Below are 22,228 nucleotides of genomic sequence, written 5' to 3'. Positions count from 1 at the left end.
TGTTATTTATCCTTTGTTGGCAATGACAGAGGTCAAACATTTTCTGTAAGTCTTCACAAGGTTTTCACACACTGTTGCTGGTATTTTGGCCCATTCCTCCATGCAGATCTCCTCTAGAGCAGTGATGTTTTGGGGCTGTTGCTGGGTAACACGGACTTTCAACTCCCTCCAAAGATTTTCTCTGGGGTTGAGATCTGAAGACTGGCTAGGCCACTCCAGGACCTTGAAATGCTTCTTAAGAAGCAACTCCTTCGTTGCCCGGACGGTGTGTTTGGGATCATTGTCATGCTGAAAGACCCAGCCATGTTTCATCTTCAATGCCCTTGCTGATGGAAGGAGGTTTTCACTCAAAATCTCACGATACATGGCCCCATTCATTCTTTCCTTTACACAGATCAGTCGTCCTGGTCCCTTTGCAGAAAAACAGCCCCAAAGCATGATTTTTCCACCCCATGCTTCACAGTAGGTATGGTGTTCTTTGGATGCAACTCAGCATTCTTTGTCCTCCAAACACGACGAGTTTAGTTTTTACCAAAAAGTTATATTTTGGTTTCATCTGACCATATGACATTCTCCCAATCTTCTTCTGGATCATCCAAATGCTCTCTAGCAAACTTCAGATGGGCCTGGACATGTACTGGCTTAAGCAGGAGGACACGTCTGGCACTGCAGGATTTGAGTCCATAGCGGCGTAGTGTGTTACTGATGGTAGGCTTTGTTACTTTGGTCCCAGCTCTCTGCAGGTCATTCACTAGGTCCCCCCGTGTGGTTCTGGGATTTTTGCTCACCGCTCTTGTGATCATTTTGACCCCACGGGGTGAGATCTTGCGTGGAGCCCCAGATCGAGGGAGATTATCAGTGGTCTTGTATGTCTTCCATTTCCTAATAATTCCTCCCACAGTTGATTTCTTCAAACCAAGCTGCTTACCTATTGGAGATTCAGTCTTCCCAGCCTGGTGTAGTTCTACAATTTTGTTTCTGGTGTCCTTTGACAGCTCTTTGGTCTTGGCCATAGTGGAGTTTGGAGTGTGACTGTTTGAGGTTGTGGACAGGTGTCTTTTATACTGATAACAAGTTCAAACAGGTGCCATTAATACAGGTAACGAGTGGAGGACAGGAGCCCCTTAAAGAAGAAGTTACAGGTCTGTGAGAGCCAGAAATCTTGTTTGTAGGTGACCAAACACTTATTTTCCACCATAATTTGCAAATAAATTCATTAGGGGCGGCAGGGTAGCCTAGTGGTTAGAGCGTTGGACTAGTAACCGGAAGGTTGCAAGTTCGAATCCCCGAGCTGACAAGGTACAAATCTGTCGTTCTGCCCCTGTACAGGCAGTTAACCCACTGTTCCTAGGCCATCATTGAAAATAAGAATTTGTTCTTAACTGACTTGCCTAGTAAAATAAAGGTAAAATTAAATTAAAATTAACAATCCTACAATGTGATTTTCTGGATTTTTTTTTCAGGCCTCATCTTTTTAAGTGGGAGAACTTGCACAATTGGTGGCTGACTAAATACTTTTTTGCCCCACTATACATGTGGTACTAGAGTAGAGTCCTGAGTGCACACACACTTAATATGTTGTGAAATCTGTTATGAGTGTATTGTAATGTTTTTCACATGTATTACTGCCTTCATTTTGCTGGACCTCAGGAAGTGTAGTTGCTGCCTTGGGATCCATAATAAATACAAATGTGGATGCTACCATGATTAGGGATAATCGTGAATAATGATGAGTGAGAAAGTTAGACGCACAGATATCATACCCCCCCCCAAAAAAATACCCACCTCTGTTATTGTAATGGTGAGAAATTAGTATAGTATTTTTATTTCATTTTTCATCTCAGCCCCCGTCCCCGCAGGAGGAGTACAGAGCCAAAACAACATGTGTCACTGTCCCAATACTTTTGGAACTCACTGTACGTCCGGCACTGTGTTCAGAGGTGCTAAGTACTCTTGGCCGGCAAATGCTAGCAACGTGTCAATGCCTTAACTCAATTGTTGTTTTTTTTTGTTGTCATTTAGCAGACGCTCTTATCCAGAGCTACTTACAGGCGCAATTAGGGTGAAGTGCCTTGCTCAAGGGCACATCAACAGATTTCACCTAGTCAGCTCAGGGATTCGAACTAGCAACCTTTCGGTTTCTGGCCCAACCTCTTAACCGCTAGGCTACCACCCAGTCCTCGCAATGTCCTATAGGTCTTTGTATAACAGATGTTGTGTGGGTAGGTATCTGACTGACTAAGCTTTCCTCCTCTCTATTCCAGGTACAAACGAGTCTTCTCCGTGGGCACTCATGGCATTACCACGTACAACCCCGCCACGCTCGAAGTCACAAACCAGGTCAGTGGGCTCATTTTAAAACCCTTAATTAGGTCTCTGTCTGAGTCATGTGACATTATCCTTGTGATCGCTATATCATTTGTCACCATTTGGATGCTAATCTATGATCTGTAATTTTTTGCTTTAGTGAATGTGACATGCCTCAGTGACATGTTTGCCTCTTTCTCTGTCTCCTCTGTGGTGCCCTGCAGTGGCCGTATGGGGACATCTGCGGCATCACGCCGGTGGGAAAGGGCCAGGGCACAGAGTTTAACCTTACATTCCGCAAGGGCAGCGGCAAGAAGTCTGAAACGCTCAAGTTCTCCACAGAGCACAGGACAGAGCTACTCACAGAGGCACTGGTGAGGGAAGACATGATTGGTTCTGGAAGAATATAACTTGTAAATACCACAGGAGCTTAGTTCAGATGCCTTAACCCTCATCAGAACCCAAAATATAAGCTTGTTTTAGCCGATTGTTTGTAAAACCATTTAATTGTAAACCATGTGTAACTTCAGTCCATAGCCCCATCTATACATTTGAGTGGTTACATTTCTTAAGCCCCACCCCTCAGCTGTTTACCCCAAAAAGTGGTGGGATTACATTTTACTCGTTTAGCAGACACATCAACAGATTTTCCACCTAGTCAGCTCCGGGATTTGAACCAGTGACCTTTTTGTTACTGACCCAGCACTCTTAACCACTAGGCTACCTGGAATGACTGCTTTGTCATTGTTTGAATCACAGATTGCCCCTTTAATCACCACCTCCCACCTCAACCATTATTTTTGCATGAGAATGCTTACAACACATTAGCAACAGTGGCTGACTGTAAGTTGCTTTAGAAACACCATCACACCATCACATACATTAAACACAATTAAGTTATCAAGAATGCACACACGCACACACACACACACACACGAACAGATCTAAATTGCAGGGAAGGCGTGTCCCTTGACAGAGCTGTTTCTCACACACCATGCATACAACAAAATGCGTTGTCATGAAATCATTGCCCTGAAAAGGTGTAAGAGTCTCTGAGTTTGATATTTCCATAAGCTTTAGACCAGCATAGTGACTTGACTCATCTCTGATGTGTAATTACACTTATTCAAAGGGTGATATCTCAATCTCCTACCTATCCAGGATACATTAATAGTGCTGATCTAGGATCAGCGCCCCTGTGTCACGTAGTCTTCTTCATTATGATGTAGAAGACAAATCAGGTCTAAATTCAGCACTGAGAAGTATTATGAATACGTGCCCAGATTACAGTGAATACATATTTAATCTGATCTGTCTTTCTCTGCAGAGATTCAGAACAGATTTCTCAGAGGGAAAGATCACTGGCAGGGTAAGTCTTGACGGAGGGAATGGCGAAAGGAGGGAGGGAATGAAGACCTGAACAAACGAGTGAAAGGAGAACCGAAAGAATGAAGTGCTCCTTTACAGAATGCATGACCACACTATAGAGGAGAATAGAATATGAATGGCGATAAGAACAAATCAAAGGAGGGGGGGGGATGAGTAAAACAAACACCCCACACACCCCAGGGCCATGTTGAGTAGAGCAAAGAGGAGGAAGAAGGGCAGAGTGGAGCAGCCTCTGGTTGTTGTTCTTCCTGAGTTGACGATAATAATAGGATGTCTCCGCACTGAGCTGGTCTAGCAGACTCAGTCAGGAACCCTGAGGATTTTATTTAATGTCTCACACTGCGTCCAATATGGTACCCTATTCCCAATGTAGTGCCATTTGCACTGGTTTAAAAGTAGTGCACTATATAGAGAATAGGGTGCCATTTGGGACGCAGCCTCTGTCTGTGTTCCCCTCCATCAGCACAATCCCATTTCCCTGGGAGAGAGAGGTTGGAATAGAGCAGCCACTCGCCTGCTCCCCTAAAGGGTGACTTTCATCTACAGCACAGATCAATACAACTTCCTGGTGATCTCTTCAAAGAGGAGCACTATGGTTACGTCTCAAATGGCACCCTATCCCCTATAGGCCCTGGTTAAAAGTAGTGCACTACATTGGGAATAGGGTATCATTTTGGGACACATTCTGTTTTTAAAAGGGCAGCCAGGCACAGACAAGGATTATCTTCATATTTTTGTAAACCAGGGTCTTCTATAGTGGTTCAGTTTCTATATCCATTAGTTGTGAGGGATAAAAAAAACAGACATTGTCAATTTGATTGATTGGTTTGCGTTTGAATGTCTGATAGATCTCTAGGCGTTATCATGTCTAGCTCTGGTCCGGGGTGTTACTGTACATGTGGCTTGCTGACGCCGAGCCTTCCCCAAGCTGCACGTAACACCCTGGACCAGAGTTATATTATGCCGTGATGCCATGACCAGTTTTGTCCACTTTGTTAACGTGTGTGTGTCCCGTCAGCGCTACAACTGTTACAAGCACCACTGGAGCGACACACGGAAATCGGTGAGCCTGGAGGTGACCCCGGGGGGAATCGACCAGATTGACCCCCAGACCAACCGGGTTGTGTGCTCCTACGACTACCGCTCCTTGGAGTGCTTTGCAGAGCTCAACGACTACCAGGGGGGCTTCTGCATCCTTTATGGGGGCTTCAGCCGCCTGGTACGTACCTGGGGGGGGGGGTGTGCCTCTTAGTCTCTAAAGGTTTAATTGTCTGTGTGCAAATATGTGTTTATTCCCTTGAGAAATTCCACTGTCCAGGACTGACTCGCACACGTACTGTTTTAATTGCACTCTCTCACACTCTCCCACACCCCCCTCTCTCTACCTTCCCATCCCTCTTTCTCTTCTCTCTCATCCCTCTCACCACCTCCCCATCCCTCTCTCTATCTGCCCCATCCAACCCCCTCAGCACCTGTTTGCGTCAGAGCATCGGGACGGGATCATCAAAAGCGCCATTGAGCACGCGGCTAACTTCATCGGCATCACTCTGCGGCTGCGTAAGGACCCGCTTACCTTCGAGGACTTTGTGACGGACCGGCTTGGGAAGTACGGCTCAGACGAGTGCATCACCTCCCTGGCAGAGTTCGTGGTGCAGAAGGTCTCCCCGCGCCACTCGGTCAGAATCTAACTGCCATCACCATCGTTCCTTCCTTTTTATTTGACCTGTTTACCTTTTTTCTGCAGAGATTTTGACTTTGTTAGGACATTGAGATTAAAATGTGCTTTGTAGTCAACTGGCCCTTATCAGCTTGAGACTAACTTCTCCTGTACTGTTTGTCCCTGGCAGGAGCCCATCAAGAGGATCCTGTGCCTGACAGAGACATGTCTGGTGGAGAGAGACCCAGCCTCCTACAACATAGTCACCATCAAGCCCTTTGGAGAGGTGAGTGGCTGCTACTATTCCAACACAAACACTGGGGCTGACCCATCGAATTGGTAGAAGTCTAATTTTCCTTGTGTTATGTGGGTTTCAGAACTGTCATTTCTATTCATTCTATTTCTATGACCTGGCCTCTGCCTCAGGCTCTGTTAAATGCCATGTTTGTCTTTTTCAAGTAAATTGCACTGAAGCTCCGTTGTGCTAGTGTCATTTGCAGTAAACTGTGTGTGTGTGTGCGCGCATGCAGGTGTTTGCTCTCATCTGCGATGCGGAGAACCCCCAGGTGTTCACCATAGAGTTCATCAGAGGCCAGATCAGGAAGTACTGCTCTACAGACAGGTACAGCACAAAACAGCTCTATAACGGCAAATGTCATATTTGCCCTCCCATTTCCTTTTCTGTTGGCTAAGCTCACTTCCGTTCACACCCTGCTCATATGTACTGTACTCTCGATCCTGCATCGTTGTCTTTTTCTATATTTTCTGTGTGTGCGTCATATCTGCATATCCTTGTCTCTTTCTAATGACTTAATTTGATGTGTGTGTGTGTGTGTGTGTGTGTTTAGGGACTCCCTAATGGCCAGCCTGCTGGACGGGGTGCGTGCGTCTGGGAATAGGGACGTGTGTGTGAAGATGGCCACCACCCAGCGAGGCCAGCGTTGGGGCCTAATGAGCATGCCCGTGGACGAGGAAGTGGAGAGCCTGCACCTCAAATTTCTGGCAGCGCCCCCTAGTGAGTGACACCCCTATCACAGGTTTGATTTTTTGACCTGGGGTGTATTCAGTATTCACTAAATGGAAGAAAACTGACTTAAACTGGGCGGTACTACCTGAGATTGTCCAATAGCAATCGCTCAGGTGTGCCCAAATGAATTTGACCCTGAAATGAATTGTTGTATCTCTAAAGGATTGAGGGGTTAACTTTGGGTTCGGCCTGAGAATGAGAACTCTATGTGGCCCCCGACTGCCTCGAATTCTGTGAAATTGATTAATGATTAATTGATTAATTAACCTGTGGGTTAAAGAAAAACTGTGCGTGTCTGCGCACCTTCATCCTAATACCACTCTTTCTCACCTGCAACAGCTGGGGCCCCTAGCGGCGCCAGGATTCTAATATTGACTGGGCCAGAAATATTTGTGGTCGTGTTTCAAATTGCGATACGGTTAGGCTGGAATGCACTCGTGAGAACGAGGATCTACAAGACCACGACAGGCAGTGCATCTCAGTATCAGGAGAAGCGCATCGATTGATTATCAGACAAGTTGTCGGCTTTTGGACGGGAGTAGGACGGGCTACTGTGAGAGTGAAGAGGAAAATCCACTTTTTTAAGCTACGTAACATGCTGGCAAAATGTTTTGATCAACTAATACGTGAATAAGATGATCATGAGCACTCACCTCAATAACCTTTCCCCAGCCTAATTTTGTGTGTGTGTATGTACTATGTAGGCACCTGAGCTGAGCCATGAGGTAGACTAGGCATCTAGCACCCCCCTATCAGATTAGGGGAGGGGCAGCAATGTGGCATATTGTTTTTAATGTAATTTTATCTCCCCCACTTGGGTTCTGAAATCACCATCACCCACTAATTCATTTTTGCAGATTAAGTGTTTGAGCTAGTAATGTATCAATATTTATCAATATAATTTTGGATTTCACCCCCATCTCAAAATCAAATGGTTTTGATCGTTTACTTTTATTCTGGTAAAACATTTTCAACCTCGCATAGATAACAATAACCTATCAAATTATACTGAACAAAAATATAAACGCAACATGCAACAATTAAGGATTTTACTGAGTTACAGTTCAAATAATGAAATCAGTCAATTGAAATACATTCATGAGGCCCTAATCTATGCATTTCACATGACTGAAAGGCCCACCAATTTGGGATCAGGCCCACCCACTGGGGAGCCAGGCTCAGCCAATCAGGATGAGTTTTTCCCAACAAAAGGGCTTTATTACAGACAGAAATACTCATCAGTTTCATCAGCTGGTGAAGATGCTGGATGTGGAGGTCTTGGGCTGACGTGGTCTACAGTTGTGAGGCCTGTTGGACATACTGCCAAATTATTTAAAACGACATTGGAAGCAGCTTATGGTAGAGAAATGAACATTAATTTCTCTGGCAACAGCTCTGGTGGACATTCCTGCACTTAGCATGCCAATTGCAAGCTCCTTCAACATTTTTGACATCAGTGGCATTGTGTTGTGTGACAAAACTGCACATTTTAAAGTGACCTTTTTATTGTCCCCAGCACGAGGGGCACCTGTGGAACGATCATACTGTTTAATCAGCCTATTGATATGCCACAGCTGTCAGGTGGATGGATTATCTTGGCAAAGGAGAAATGCTCACTAACAGGGATGTAAACAAATTTGGGAAGGAAAATTTGAGAGAAATAAGCTTTATGTGTATATGGAACATTTCAAGGACTTTACATGTTGAGTTTATAATTTTGTCCAGTATACATAGGTTGTCACTCAACTAATAAAGCTGACTATCTTATTTTATTTTTTGCCTTTGAAGCTGAAGGTACCGTGCAGATGTGTAAGATCAGGCCGCGTACCTCGCATTGGTCAGTGCGTGAAGCTGGACACAGTGCGCCATTTGACTACAGTAGACTACTAATATTGCCTGGGGTTGGCATGGAAAATGACTTGTAGATCAATGACTGTCAACACCATTACATGCTTACTTCGACACTGAAGGTGAGGATGCATCAGTTGTCACAAAAGATGACATTATTTCTACCTTCAGAAAATACCTAATCTAAAAATTATATATAATTGTGAAACAGCGATTTGTCATATTTGAATCGATTTTTCTGACCGACGCATGCTACATTTGGATCGGTTTGGGATCTGCAGACCGATGCTCTAGTATCTTAAACGTATGAATCAGGGACGGGCACTTAGCGATGAATCGTTACATCCCTACCAAATATCCAAACGGAGATTCCGTGAATACAAAATTCTGACATTGATTGATTTATCAAAATCAGCTTCCAATTGGCTCATTTATCCCTCCTCCTCTTCAATGTAACTATTCCCCAGGGCATTGCTGTAAATGAGAATGTGTTCTCAGTCAATATACCTGGTAAAATAAGGGTTCATTACATTTAAAAAATCCCCAGTGGTGCTGTCCCAATCAAAACGGTGCTGAAATGATCTAGGTGACCACATATGACTATTGCTTTACATTTGTATAATGGTTGGATATGACTTTGGGCGTTTCAGTTTAAGCAACAATTTGATACATGCCTTTAATTACATTATCCTACTTTATTTCAATATTTTCATCATTCAGTGGAACATAACTAAGGTGAGATTTCCTCTCTCTGCTCTTTTCGCGCTCGGGCTCATTTCATTTATGTAATGTCGGACCAGGCTTTAACTTTCAGGCTTGGATGAGAACTAGTTTGACAAAGTGTCTCTGTCTGTCCTTCTCAGATGGAAGCTTTGCAGACGCAGTGTTCAGATTCAACGCTAACGTATCCTACAGCGGCGTGCTGCATGCAGTCACCCAAGACGTGAGTGTTCAAGCCTACCAAGGAGAGTGTGTCTGTAAGTGTATTAGGCCTACCTTAACACTCCTTTCCTCCGGCCGTCTCTCAGGGTCTGTTTTCAGAGAACAAGGAGAAGCTGATCAGTAACGCCATCTTGGCCCTGCTGTCCCAGGAGTGTGAGCTGCCGGGCCTCAACGCCGAGCTGGAGAGTCACTTTCACGCCATCCGACGCCTCGTAGCCTCCAAGGCAGGTTTCCAGGCCTTCACACAGCTGCCCAAGTAAGGCATCAAAACACACACACACTGCTAACATTTCTTCCTGACTTCTCACTACCCCTCTCTCCCTCCTTCAAAGCTCTGACTGTCTAATTGTTCTCATCTCTCCCCACCACTGCTACATTCTCCCCATCCTTCTTCTCTTTCCACCCCCCTCTCCTACTGACAGTTATTGCTATGCAGTGTTGTGTATTAGTGTTGTGGTAAGCGTGTAGGTAACAGACATACTCTGTCATTCCAAGGTCTGGTCAAGGGTCTGGATTCACAGATGGAACGTAAATATTAATCCATACATCTCAGTCTGCCCTCTGTCTGTTTTCCCTCCTTCTCTGCCTCTTGTCTGTCTAACCTCCTCTGTCTGACTCACTGACCGACTACGTCTGTCTGCCTCTGCCCGGTTGCTCTGTTTCTGTCTCTCTGGCATGCTGTCTGTCTGGCCTGCTGTCTGTCTCTGGCTGGCTAGCCTGCTATCTGTCTGTCTGCTCTCCTTTCATCTGTCTACTACTCTCCTTTCATGTGTCTCAAACACTGGGAGAGCAAAAGAGAAGTGATGTCATCCGTCCATCTCTCTTCTTCACCTCTGTCTGCCTGTGTACAGTTTGTGTGCTTATCTCTTTCTCTATTTCGTTCTCTCTCTCTCTCTCTGAACTGGGTCTCTCTTTCTCTCTCATATATCCAGGACACTATCTCTCTCTCCTCTGGGGTCACTGAGATGTATGAGAGGATGTGTATTTCTATTCTTGGTTCCTGTGGAATTGAGAATAAACCCCCAGACCCATTGAAAAAGATATTTGTGTATCAAAGGCCCTTTTTGAATTTCCAGTGTCAATGACTGTCCCCCTTGTCTCCCTATCATGTCAATGAAATTAATGAATGAGTGAGTCTCTCTAGTATAATCTGTGTGTGTGTTTTGCAGGTTCCGGGAGAAGTTGGGGGTGAAAACGGTGAAAGCTCTGAAGAGGAACAACAACGGAGTGACACACGCCGCCATAGACATGCTCTGTGCTCTAATGTGTGTAAGTGCCATTTGCATTCCCTGAGCAGGTACTGAAAGCGCACACACACCATCTTACACACAATATTGATGTGGCGACATGACCGTACACGGACTGTGACTGCTTTTGTTAATGCACTATTTTAAATTGAGAATTTTCAATTGAATAGCTATTTTAATTTGCAGCCGATGCATGATGACTACGACCTGCGTCAGGAGCAACTGAACAAGGCGTCACTGATGTCTTCCAAGAAATTCCTGGAGAACCTTCTAGAGAAGTTTGTCAGCAACGTGGTACGTGTGTCAGCCTCAACCTCTACTAACCTTTTTTTGTTGGTCGTCCCGAAACACGGCAGTAAACCAAAGGAAGCCATCTTTGTTCTTTATTGACAGTCTTCTTTACATTCTTTTTTCTTCCACTTCTCTACCCTCCCTCTAGGAACACGGCACAGGGGCACTGGTGATCAGCTCGTTGCTAGACTTCCTGACCTTTGCCCTGTGCGCCCCCTACAGCGAGACCAGCGAGGGTCAGCAGTTTGATATGCTGCTAGAGATGGTGGCCTCCAACGGACGCAGCCTCTTCAAACTCTTCCAGGTAGCTAGGAGGTGTGAGAGAAAGGTAGTATGGAATCCAACGGATATGCTCATTTATTTGTTTGGATTTCAGACTAAGAGAAAGGGGAAATGATGGGAGGATTGTGGATTTTATGACTTTTCCTAACAAGGAAAAACAATTAGTGAAAGAGGGTAAAAGGTAGAGGTGGGTCAAACGAAAAGACAAATTGAAAAGAAGAAGAGCGTCTACACAGTGTCTTTGTATGACCTGCTTTCTATAAGTGATGTGACGTTTTTTTGTTAGCACCCCTCTATGGCCATTGTGAAGGGAGCAGGCCTGGTCATGAAGGCCATCATTGAGGTGAGGCTGGGGGAGCAGGACTTGATATGAAAAATATAAGAATTTTGGTGATCGTATTGGTGACGATCAAGATTAATATTTGTTTTGTTTATAAGGAGGGGGATAAGGAGATAGCCACTAAGATGCAGGAGCTGGCTCTGAGTGAGGGGGCACTGCCCAGACACCTACACACCTCCATGTTCACCGTCAGCTCAGACCAGAGGATGCTCACCAACAGGTAAAGGACAATGGATCGAAATCTGTTTGCTTCAGATTTATACACATCTCCCATAACATCCATGCATGATTTACTCAAAAGTCCAAATTATGTATCTTTATCTCAATTTAGGATTCTGACAAACTCACTCATGGTTTTTTAACTGTTTTCCCACAGGCAGCTAAGTCGTCACCTTGTGGGCCTGTGGACTGCAGAGAACCCCATTGCCATGAACCTCCTCAAGAGAATACTGGTGAGGCTCTAGACAGGTGTTCAAGGCACTTCACTTGTGTACCATCCATACTGTCAGGGGCAGGGAACTTGATATGGTGTACATTCTCTCCATCTCTCTCTCCCCTCAGCCGACGGGGCTGCTGGCATACCTGGACAGCCTTGATCCCGTCCCGGAGAAAGATGTGGACAGGATGCACATCCGAGACAACGTCAAGATCGCCACGGTAACCTGTTGTAGAGACACTAGCCCAAATTCCCCTGTACCCACTCTTTTGTGGTACCTTTTTAGAAATGAATGTGTGCTTGTATGTTAGCAGTACTGTATATTTTTCTCTGTTTGTCGAATACAGGACCAGTTTGGTCGGCAAAAGGTGCCTGACTGGCAGCGGGTGGCGGGCAAAGCAGCCAAAGAGGTAGAGAAGTTTGCCAAGGAGAAGGCTGACATTGTGCTGATGCACTGGAGGGACAAGATGGGCATTGCCCAGAAGGAGGTGAGGAGAGGAACTCGCTGCTCACTTTTCTTCCCCATTCAGGGGCTTCATTCTGGACCAAGGACTGTAGTACCAGTTAGCATGGCTAACATCCAGCAGCTTTGCGCATTACCTGGCTTGGGGGAGACACTCGGGCAACCTGTGGGTTTTGAACTACATTCTAACAAACCGTTTTCTATGCTGTTATATGAGGCCACTGAGCAGATATTTTATTTATAAATGTTTTATTTAACCTTTGTGTAAGTTACTTAACTTCTTTGGGATAGGGAGCAGCATTTTCACTTTTGGATGAATAGCGTGCCCAGAGTGAACTGCCTCCTACTCAGTCCGATGCTAATATATGCATATTGTTATTAGTATTGGATATAAAACACCCTGAAGTTTCTGAAACTGTTTGAATGATGTCTGTGAGTATAACAGGACTCATATGGCAGGTGAAAATCCAAACGGGAAGTGGGAAATCTGAGGTTTGTAGTTTAACTCACCCCTATCGAATACACAGTGGGATATGGGTTATTTTGCACTTCCTAAGGCTTCCACTAGATGTCACCCGTCTTTAGAACGTTGTTTCAGGCTGCTCCTGTGAAGGGGGGCCGGATGAGAGCTGTTTGACTAAAGGGTCTGCCAGCAGCCTCGTTCTCAGTCACGCGCTTTCACATGAGAGGTATCTCTCGTTCCATTGCTTTTCTACAGTCAATGTAATTCTCCGGTTGGAACATTATTGAACATTTATGATAAAAACATCCTAAAGATTGATTCTATACTTAGTTTGACAAGTTGGATGGTTTATCCTCGGGGTTTCGCCTGCCAAATAAGTTCTGTTATACTCCGAATCATTCAAACAGTTTTAGAAACTTCAGTGTTTTCTATCCAAATCTTCTAATAATATGCATATCCTGGCTTCTGAGCCAGAGTAGCAGGCTGTTTACTTTGGACACGCTTTTCATCCGGATGTGAAAATATTGCCCTCTGCCCCAAAGAAGTTAAGAACAAATTCTTATTTGTTACTCCGGACGATGCTGGGCCAATTGTGCTCCTCCTTATGGGACTCCCAATCACGGCCAGATGTGATGCAGCCTGGAATCGAACAAGGGTCTGTAGTGAAGCCTCTAGCACTGAGATGCAGTGCCTTAGACCGCTGCGCTACTCGGGAGCCCATGGCTAGCATATGCGCTGCTTACTTCATGTGTGGTGTCTCTGCTTGTCTATGTGTGTCAGAGGGATCCACAGAAATCTTTTTAAAACCTCTACAGGATCGGTGGGTCCCCCGCTGGACAGTTGAGCTAACGTAGGCTAATGCGATTAACATGAGGTTGTAAGTAACAAGAACATTTCCCAGGACACAGACATATCTGATTTTGGCAGAAAGCTTAAATTCTTCTTAATCTAACTGCACTGTCCAATTTTACAGTAGCTTTTACAGTGAAATAATACCATGCTATTGTTTGAGGAGAGTGCACAGTTATGAATTTGAAAAGTTATTAATAAACCAACTAGGCACATTTGGGCAGTCTTAAACTTTGCACGTACACTGCTGCCATCTATTGGCCAAAATCTAAATTGTGCCTGGGCTGGAATAATACATTATTGTCTTTCTCTTGCAATTCAAAGATGACAGTACAAAGAGAACAAAAATGTTTTTTTTTTTCTTTGTATTATCTTTTACCAAATCTAATGTGTTATTCTCCTACATTCATTTCACATTTCCACAAACGTCAAAGTGTTTTCTTTCAAATGGTATCAGGAATATACATATCCTTGCTTCAGGGCCTGAGCTACAGGCAGTTAGATTTAGGTATGTCATTTTAGGTGAAAATTGAAAAAAAGGTGTGGATCCTTAAGAGGTTTTAAAGTGTAATGACTTCTACTTTGGGCAACTAAGTGTATGAATGATGCCCCTGAGTGAATAACACCGTGAGTTATGGTGACAGAATGTAATGCAAGCATTTACAGTAACATAGTTAGTGTAACAAATTACAAGTCTTGTTAGGACTAATTTGTGTTGAGTAGAGTAGACCATCTGACCGGGTCAGTCATTAACAGAAGACACTCTCTGTCCTCCTGTACGGGCCACAGCTGCCTCTGCTTTTCTCTCATCACACTAGTTTTTCTTAGTCTGCTAAGATAAAAAGGAACTTATTAGTGCAGATTCAGAATGAGACCATTTTTAAAGGCTTAATCTGGGTATAGGTGATCCCAGCTCAAATCAATAATTGAATTGACTCTTATTTGCCAACCAATCACCACAAAACACTCAAAAATCACTACCACAACTGTTATGATTTACATTTAAATCTTACTAATTTGATAAAAATGTGGGCGAATCTGGACTGGAGACTGTAATTGTCTGTTTTTGTCGATAAAGATTTGGATTATGATGCAGATGACCTTTGACCTAACGTCATTGAGAAGCATCTCTGTTTGATCCAACTGAGGACCAATAATCTCTCTCTGTCTCTTGCCCCATGCTCCCTCTCTTGCCTGTTGTGGTTCTCGGCTGTCAATCAAATGCAGCAGGACAGAAATAACCTGGTAAGTAGAACTGACCCCCTCATCCTCCCTCTTGACCCCTCCCCCTCTTACCTGTCAATCATTTAGAGCTCATGCAACACATTATGTTGTGTGATCCCATCTCTGTATTTCGATTTTTGTCACTGTTTATGACGAAGGTTGTGTTTTTGTTGGTGTTTGTTATCATGACAGTATTTTTCACCTGGTGGTCAGTGACATTAAACGTTGTCTGTCCATTTGAATTTATCAATACAGTAAAACATTTTTGTGATTTAAAAAAATTGTATTTAACCTTTATTTAACCAGGTTAAAACCCATTGAGGTTAAAAACCTATTTTGCGAGGGTGACCTGGCAAGAAGGCAAAACAGGGAAATAGCAGCGTGTCCATAAAACGTTACATAAAAATACAGAATACACACAAAAGACAGTGTCACAAGTTAAAGATACTATTGAAGATTAGAACCAACTGCAGTTATCACAAACAGTGTTGTCGATGAGAGTCTTAAAAACAGGCAAGGACACGAACTGTCCTAACTTTAAAATCTTCTGAAGCATGTTCCAGGATGAATGGGCATTATGGGAGAAAGATTGTTTCCCCATCTCAGTTCTAGCCTTAGGAACAGACAAAGACAGCAGTGACTGTGAACGAAGACTATATTGAGTGACTGATCTGGTCAGTAAATGTATTGCGATTTGATACTGTGATTTTATTGAGATTAGATGTTCAAACATATTACTCACCATATGTCTGCTGCAGAGGGACAAGATAAAGCCATGTGAGAACTAGTTTTAATCAGTCATGGAAATAAAAGTGCGGAAAATAAATTGGCTCCCTATTTAAAGAAAAAAAGATGGAAAAGCACTGGAGTTTTGGGGCAGGTATAGCCAACAGCCAATAATATTGTGATATTGTCAATATGACTTGACTTCAAAAATAATATTGTCTACTGTCAAACAAGCTTTGCAGTAATGATCAATTAGCGGATATTGCCACTATTGAATCTGTCACAGGTGAATTACTATCAGAACCTAAATTAATCAACCGAAGATTCTCCCTTTTCTTTAACAAATTGTACACCTCTGTTTGTAAATCCAGTCAAATCAAGTCTTCTTTTTAAAGATATAAAAACTCCTCTTCTTTCAACAGAGGAAGCCAGCTTGAGAGCCCACAAGTCTCTCTCTATGAACTCAAAGGGGCATTGGATAACATGAATAAAGGCAAATCACCTGGTTGTGACGGTATTCCGCCTGAGGTCAATTTCAAATGTTGGAACCAATTAGGTCCACTGTTACTTGAAATGATAAACACAGCTGTTCACAAAGGTTTATTTGGAAGGGACATAAATACAGCACTAATTTAGCTTTTATTTAAATAAAAAAAAAAGGTTAATGACACCACCCAGTGCGCTCACTATTGCTCTCTATCTGTGATAAACACAGATATGAAACTATTTTCTAAAATTCTGTCGTCCCGTCCCCAAAGCGTATTTGTTCAAAAAAGACAGCCTCCATTACATGCTTCATCAGAAACCAATGCTCCATGGGCAGTTCTATCTCTCGACGTAGAAAATAATTTGATAGACTAGAATGGTCATATCTTTGATCGGTGTTGGATAATATGGAACTTGGCTCCAATTTCATTAATATGATTTTAAATTCTATATGCCAATCCCTCAGACATAGTAATAACAGGCAGTGCCTGCTCTGTTCCATTCAGAATAACTAGAAGTTGCAGGCAAGGGGATCCCATCTCACCTCTGCTATTTTTCTCTATGGAGCCCCTGAGCCTGGCAATTCGACAAATCGAAAGAAATTGCACCAATATCTCTCCATTCTGCGGATCACGACATCTCATTTATACACTAAGTATACAAAATATTAAGGACACCTGCTCTTTCCATGCATGGACTGACCAGGTGAAAGCTATGATCCCTTATTGATGTCACTTGTTAAATCCACTTCAGTCAGTGTAGATGAAGGGGAGGAGACAGGTTAAAGAAGGATTTTTAAGCCTTGACAAGTAAGACATGGATTGTGTATGTGTGCCATTCAGAGGATGAATGGGCAAGACAAAATATTTAAGTGCCTTTGAACAAGTTATGGTAGTAGGTGCCAGGTGTACTAGTTTGCGTCAAGAACTGCAACGCTGCTGAGTTTTTCACGCTCAACCGTTTCCCGTGTGTATTAAGAATGGTCCACCACCCAAAGGACATCCAGCCAACTTGACACAACTGTGGGAAGCATTGGAATCAACATGGGTCTATTCCCTGACGAATTGAGGCTGTTCTGAGGTTAAAGGGGGGGGTACGCAACTCAATATTAGTAAGGTGTTCCTCAATCCCTCCCAAATGCTTTGAAGATCATAGACAAATTCAGCTCCATCTCAAGTAAATCTAACCAAATCTGCCCTCCTGCCTCAAGACATATGGAATCCCAATCGTTTCCCATTTTAAATATTTGAGAATAGATATACAGTACCGGTCAAAGGATTGGACACACCTACTCATTCAAGGGTTTTTCTTTATTTGTACTATTTTCTACATTGTAGAATAATAGTGAAGACATTAGAACTATGAAATAACACATATGGAATCTTGGAGTAACCAAAAAAAAGTGTTAAACAAATGAAAATATATTTGAGATTCTTCAAAGTAGCCACCCTTTGCCTTGATGACCGCTTTGCTCTTTGATGCACGCTAAGTATTCAATTATATCAATTTGTGTATTGTGCATGTAGCCCCCCCAACAAGAAAAATGTATAAAGATTTAGTCACAAAAATCTAATAAAAAAATATCCCGATATGTAACTATACATTTTTCCCCCATCACTATTCAATTACATGCCATACCTTCATATTTGTTTTTATCTATCATCTGTTTATTGACTGTTGTACCTTTTTTAACGTAGTCTAGATCCAGATCTGTATGTGCCCTTGCCAACTCCATTACTGTCATTATCAAGCCAAACATGACAATTTTGTATGACAATGAGTGACAGGGAGTTGGCATGATTAGCACAAAAATACTGGCACTCAGGCTACCATGAACGCTGGTGTGCCTGGTGTCATATTCATGGCATCCACTCACATTGTCTTATCCTTTCATGTAGAGCAGTTGTCCAACAACCCAGAGAGAAGGTGTAGTAGTGACTGACTGACATTGTTCTTGGCTGCTCTTCTATAGAACCCCAACCAAAAGCCTGTCATTCTGAGGAAGAGGAGACAGAGGATCAAGATTGAAGCCAATTGGGAGCTCTTCTACTACAGGTAGCTAGCTACACTTGGTCACGTACTCACAAAATGGCTTCCTTACTGTCTCTCTTACTAGTATAGGCTTAATTGTGTTTTGCCCTCGATCATTTTTCATGTATACAAATGTTTCTCCATCTGGAGCAGCCTTCTACTTTAAATTATGAAATAAATTCAATCAATGCATGAAAATTTATTTGATTTTGGTTTTGGATAAGTAGTCCCATCTCCGGTTCTCCTTTGTCGCAGGTTCCAGTTGGACCATGCACGGCCCAACCTCATCTGGAACCTGAAGACACGGGAGGAGCTGCGGGATGCTCTGGAGGGCGAGATGAGGGCCTTTGGTGTAGACCGCGAGCTGGGCAACGCTAGCGTCATTTCCTGGAACCACCAGGAGTTTGAGGTCATGGTTCAAACCAAATTACGATGATATGATCATTAATCAACACAGCATGTGGATTGGTAGCTAACTTGTGTGTGGGTTGTGTGCTTTTGCGTGTGTGTGTGTTGCAGGTCAAGTACGAGTGCCTTTCGGATGAGATCAAGATTGGTGATTATTACCTGCGTCTCCTGCTGGAAGAGGATCAGACGGACGAGTCGGGGTCCATCAAGAGATCGTAAGATATCCGCTACCTACGACATGATCAGCCGTCTGTCTAAGCCATCTAATGACAATGTTGCTCTTGCATCCAATCGAAAGGCATAACTTAAAACGTTTTAATCACAATATTCCTCCGTCCATACATCATTCTCTTTCTCGTGCTCTCTCGCTCTCTCTCTCTGTTTCCCTCTCTTAGGTATGAGTTCTTCATTGAGCTCTACCACCGTTTCCTGCTCACACCCAAAGTCACCATGAAGTGCCTGTGCCTACAGGCCCTCACTATCGTCTATGGGAAGTGCTGCAATGAGATTGGCCCCTTCACTGACACCAAGTACATCATGGGCATGCTGGACCGGGTCAGTGGTGCTGACACAGACAAACCAAAGCAGTATAGCCGAAGCAGTATAGCAAACCAAAGCTTTATAGCTCAACATTTTTGCATGAATGGTTCAGCCAAAGAGAACTCAATTGCAGTGCACGCTTGGCCCCCGCAAAAACACATTGGCGCGCGGGGGTTGGCTTGGCTGGGAAACTCCCTATATGAAAGCTGAAGGCTATCTAAAATATATGCCTTGTAGGCTAATGCATAATAACAAAATGTAATCATTATATACTGAACCAAACTTAAACACAACATGTAAAGTGTTGGTCTCATGTTTCATGAGCTGAAATAAAAGATCCCAGAAATGTTCCATACGCACAAAAAGCTGTTAGTGAGCATTTCTCCTTTGCTAAGATGATCCATCCACCTGACAGGTGTGGCATATCAAGAAGCTGATTAAACAGCATGATCAGTACACAGGTTCACCTTGTGCTGGGGACAGTAAAAGGCCACTCTAAAATGTGCAGTTTTGTCACAACTCAATGCCACAGATGGGAGCTTGCAATTGTCATGCTAAGTGCAGGAATGTCCACCAGAGCTGTTGCCAAAGAATTGAATGTTCATTTCTCTCCAATGTCGTTTTAGAGAATTTGTCAGACATGACCTTCTAGGCAGAGTTGCAAAGAAAACCCCATATCTCAGACTGCCCAATAAAAAGAAAAGATTAAGATGGGCAAAATAACTCCGACACTGGACAGAGGAACTCTGCCTAGAAGGCCAGCATCCCGGAGTCGCCTCTTCACTGTTGACGTTGAAACTGGTGTTTTGCAGGTACTATTTAATAAAGCTGCCAGTTGAGGACTTGTGACTCATCTGTTTCTCGAACTAGACACTCTAATGTACTCTTGCTCAGTTTCCCACTGCTCTTTCTATTCTGGTTAGGGCCAGTTTGCGCTGTTCTGTGAAGGGAGTAGTACACAGCGTTGTACGAGATCTTCAGTTTCTTTGCAATTTCTCACATGGAATAGCCTTTATTTCTCAGAACAAGAATAGACTGACAAGTTTCAGGAGAAAGTTATTTGTTTCTGGCCATTTTGAGCCTGTAATCGAACCCACAAATGTTGATGTTCCTGATACTCAAATAGTCTAAAGAAGGCCAGTTGTATAGCACAGTTTTCAGCTGTGCTAACCAAAGGGTTTTCTAATGATAATTTAGCCTTTTAAAATGATAAACTTGGATTAGCTAACACAACGTGCCATTGGAACACAGGGGTGATGGTTGCTGATAATGGGCCTCTGTACGCCTATGTAGATATTCCATATAAAATCTGCAGATTCCAGCCACAATAGTCATTTACAACATTAACTATGTCTAGACTGTATTTCTGATCAATTTGATGTTATTTTAATGGACAAAAAATGTGCTTTTCTTTCAAAAACAAGAACATTTCTAAGTGACCCCAAACTTTTGAACGGGTGTGTGTATATTTGGTATGTATGTATGTACCGTTGAAGTCGGAAGTTTACATACACTTAGGTTGTAGTCAATAAAACTTGTTTTTCAACCACTCCACAAATTTCTTGTCCAAACCGACTTGCCAAAACTATAGTTTGTTAACATCTACTTTGTGCATTACACAAGTCAATTTTCCAACAATTGTTTACAGACAGATTATTTCACTTACGGTTTACTGTATCACAATTCCAGTGGCTCAGAAGTTTACATACACTAAGTTGACTGTGCCTTTTTAACAGCTTGGAAAATTCCAGAAAATGATGTCATGGCTTCAGAAGCTTCTGATAGGCAAATTGACATCCATTGAGTCAATTGGAGGTGTACCTGTGGATGGATTTCAAGGCCTACCTTCAAACTCAGTGCCTCTTTGCTTGACATCATGGGGAAATCAGCCAAGACCTCGGAAAATATATTGTAGACCTCCACAAGTCTGGTTCATCTTTGGGAGAAATGTCCAGACGCCTGAAGGTACCACGTTCATCTGTACAAACAATAGTACGCAAGTATAAACACCTTGGGACCACGCAGCCGTCATACCGCTCAGGAAGGAGATGCATTCTGTCTCCTAGAGATTAACGTATTTTGGTGCGAGAAGTGCAAATCAATCCCAGAACAGCAGCAAAGGACCTTGTGAAGATTCTGGAGGAAACGGGTACAAATGTATCTATATCCACAGTTAAACGAGTCCTCAGCAAGGAAGAAGCCACTGCTCCAAATCCGCCATTAAAAAAAGCCAGACTACGGTTTGCAACTGCACATGGGACAAAGATCGTACCTTTTGGAGAAATGTCCTCTGGTCTGATGAAACACAAATAGAACTGTTTGGCCATAATGACCATCGTTATGTTTGGGGGAAAAAGGGGAATGCTTGCAAGCCGAAGAACAACATCCCTACCGTGAAGCACGGGGTGGCAGCATCATGTTGTAGGGGTGCTTTGCTGCAGGAGGGACAGGTGCACTTCACAAAATAGATGATGTGCACTTCACAAAATAGATGGAATCATGAGGGAGGAAAATTATGTGGATATATTGAAAAAAAGTATTGAGTCAGCCACCAATTGTGCAAGTTCTCCCACTTAAAAAGATGAGAGGCCTGTAATTTTCATCATAGGTGCACTTCAAATATGACAAGACAAAATGAGAAAAAAAATCCAGAAAATCACATTGTAGGATTTTTAATTAATTTGCAAATTATGGTGGAATATAAATATATGCACGTACAAACAAGCAAGATTTCTGGCTCTCACAGACCTGTAACTTCTTCTTTAAGAGGCTCCTGTCCTCCACTCGTTACCTGTATTAATGGCACCTGTTTGAACTTGTTATCAGTATAAAAGACCTGTCCACAACCTCAAACAGTCACACTCCAAACTCTACTATGGCCAAGACCAAAGAGCTGTCAAAGGACACCAGAAACAAAATTGTAGACCTGCACCAGGCTGGGAAGACTGAATCTGCAATAGGTAAGCAGCTTGGTTTGAAGAAATCAACTGTGGGAGCAATTTTTACCAAAATATAACTTTTTGGTAAAAACTCAACTTGTCGTGTTTGTCGTGTGACAAAGAATGCTGAGTTGCATCCAAAGAACACATACCTACTGTGAAGCATGGGGGTGGAAACATCATGTTTTGGGGCTGTTTTTCTGCAAAGGGGCCAGGACGACTGGTAAAGGGAAGAATAAATGGGGCCATGTATCGTGAGATTTTGAGTGAAAACCTCCCATCAGCAAGGGCATTGAAGATGAAACGTGGCTGGGTCTTTCAGCATGACAATCC

At 43.2% G+C, this 22,228-nt stretch overlaps 1 protein-coding gene across 4 annotated transcripts in view; it reads left to right on the top strand.

Annotated features, from left to right (window-relative positions):
- The window catches only part of LOC139420488 (dnaJ homolog subfamily C member 13-like), a 68,913-nt gene that overhangs the window by 26,804 nt on the left and 19,881 nt on the right, over positions 1-22,228 (top strand). For 3 of the 4 annotated variants that reach the window (XM_071170690.1, XM_071170689.1, XM_071170693.1), the window contains exons 3-26: positions 2,265-2,340; positions 2,532-2,681; positions 3,635-3,676; positions 4,715-4,915; positions 5,166-5,372; positions 5,544-5,639; positions 5,884-5,975; positions 6,202-6,368; positions 9,092-9,171; positions 9,257-9,426; positions 9,666-9,698; positions 10,340-10,439; positions 10,604-10,711; positions 10,857-11,012; positions 11,277-11,333; positions 11,429-11,550; positions 11,707-11,782; positions 11,892-11,987; positions 12,114-12,254; positions 14,769-14,786; positions 17,950-18,032; positions 18,264-18,417; positions 18,528-18,631; positions 18,812-18,971. In XM_071170690.1, coding sequence (XP_071026791.1) covers positions 2,265-2,340; positions 2,532-2,681; positions 3,635-3,676; positions 4,715-4,915; positions 5,166-5,372; positions 5,544-5,639; positions 5,884-5,975; positions 6,202-6,368; positions 9,092-9,171; positions 9,257-9,426; positions 9,666-9,698; positions 10,340-10,439; positions 10,604-10,711; positions 10,857-11,012; positions 11,277-11,333; positions 11,429-11,550; positions 11,707-11,782; positions 11,892-11,987; positions 12,114-12,254; positions 14,769-14,786; positions 17,950-18,032; positions 18,264-18,417; positions 18,528-18,631; positions 18,812-18,971 — 2,689 coding nt within the window. The remainder of the gene's footprint in view (positions 1-2,264; positions 2,341-2,531; positions 2,682-3,634; positions 3,677-4,714; positions 4,916-5,165; positions 5,373-5,543; positions 5,640-5,883; positions 5,976-6,201; positions 6,369-9,091; positions 9,172-9,256; positions 9,427-9,665; positions 9,699-10,339; positions 10,440-10,603; positions 10,712-10,856; positions 11,013-11,276; positions 11,334-11,428; positions 11,551-11,706; positions 11,783-11,891; positions 11,988-12,113; positions 12,255-14,768; positions 14,787-17,949; positions 18,033-18,263; positions 18,418-18,527; positions 18,632-18,811; positions 18,972-22,228) is intronic. The other variant, XM_071170692.1, reaches the window with a different exon arrangement.

This window comes from Oncorhynchus clarkii, chromosome 11 (assembly GCF_045791955.1).
Source record: "Oncorhynchus clarkii lewisi isolate Uvic-CL-2024 chromosome 11, UVic_Ocla_1.0, whole genome shotgun sequence".
NCBI classification, from domain to species: Eukaryota; Metazoa; Chordata; class Actinopteri; order Salmoniformes; family Salmonidae; genus Oncorhynchus; species Oncorhynchus clarkii.
The sequence above is the reverse complement of the archived record's forward strand: the minus strand, read 5'-3'. Positions and strand labels throughout refer to the sequence as shown.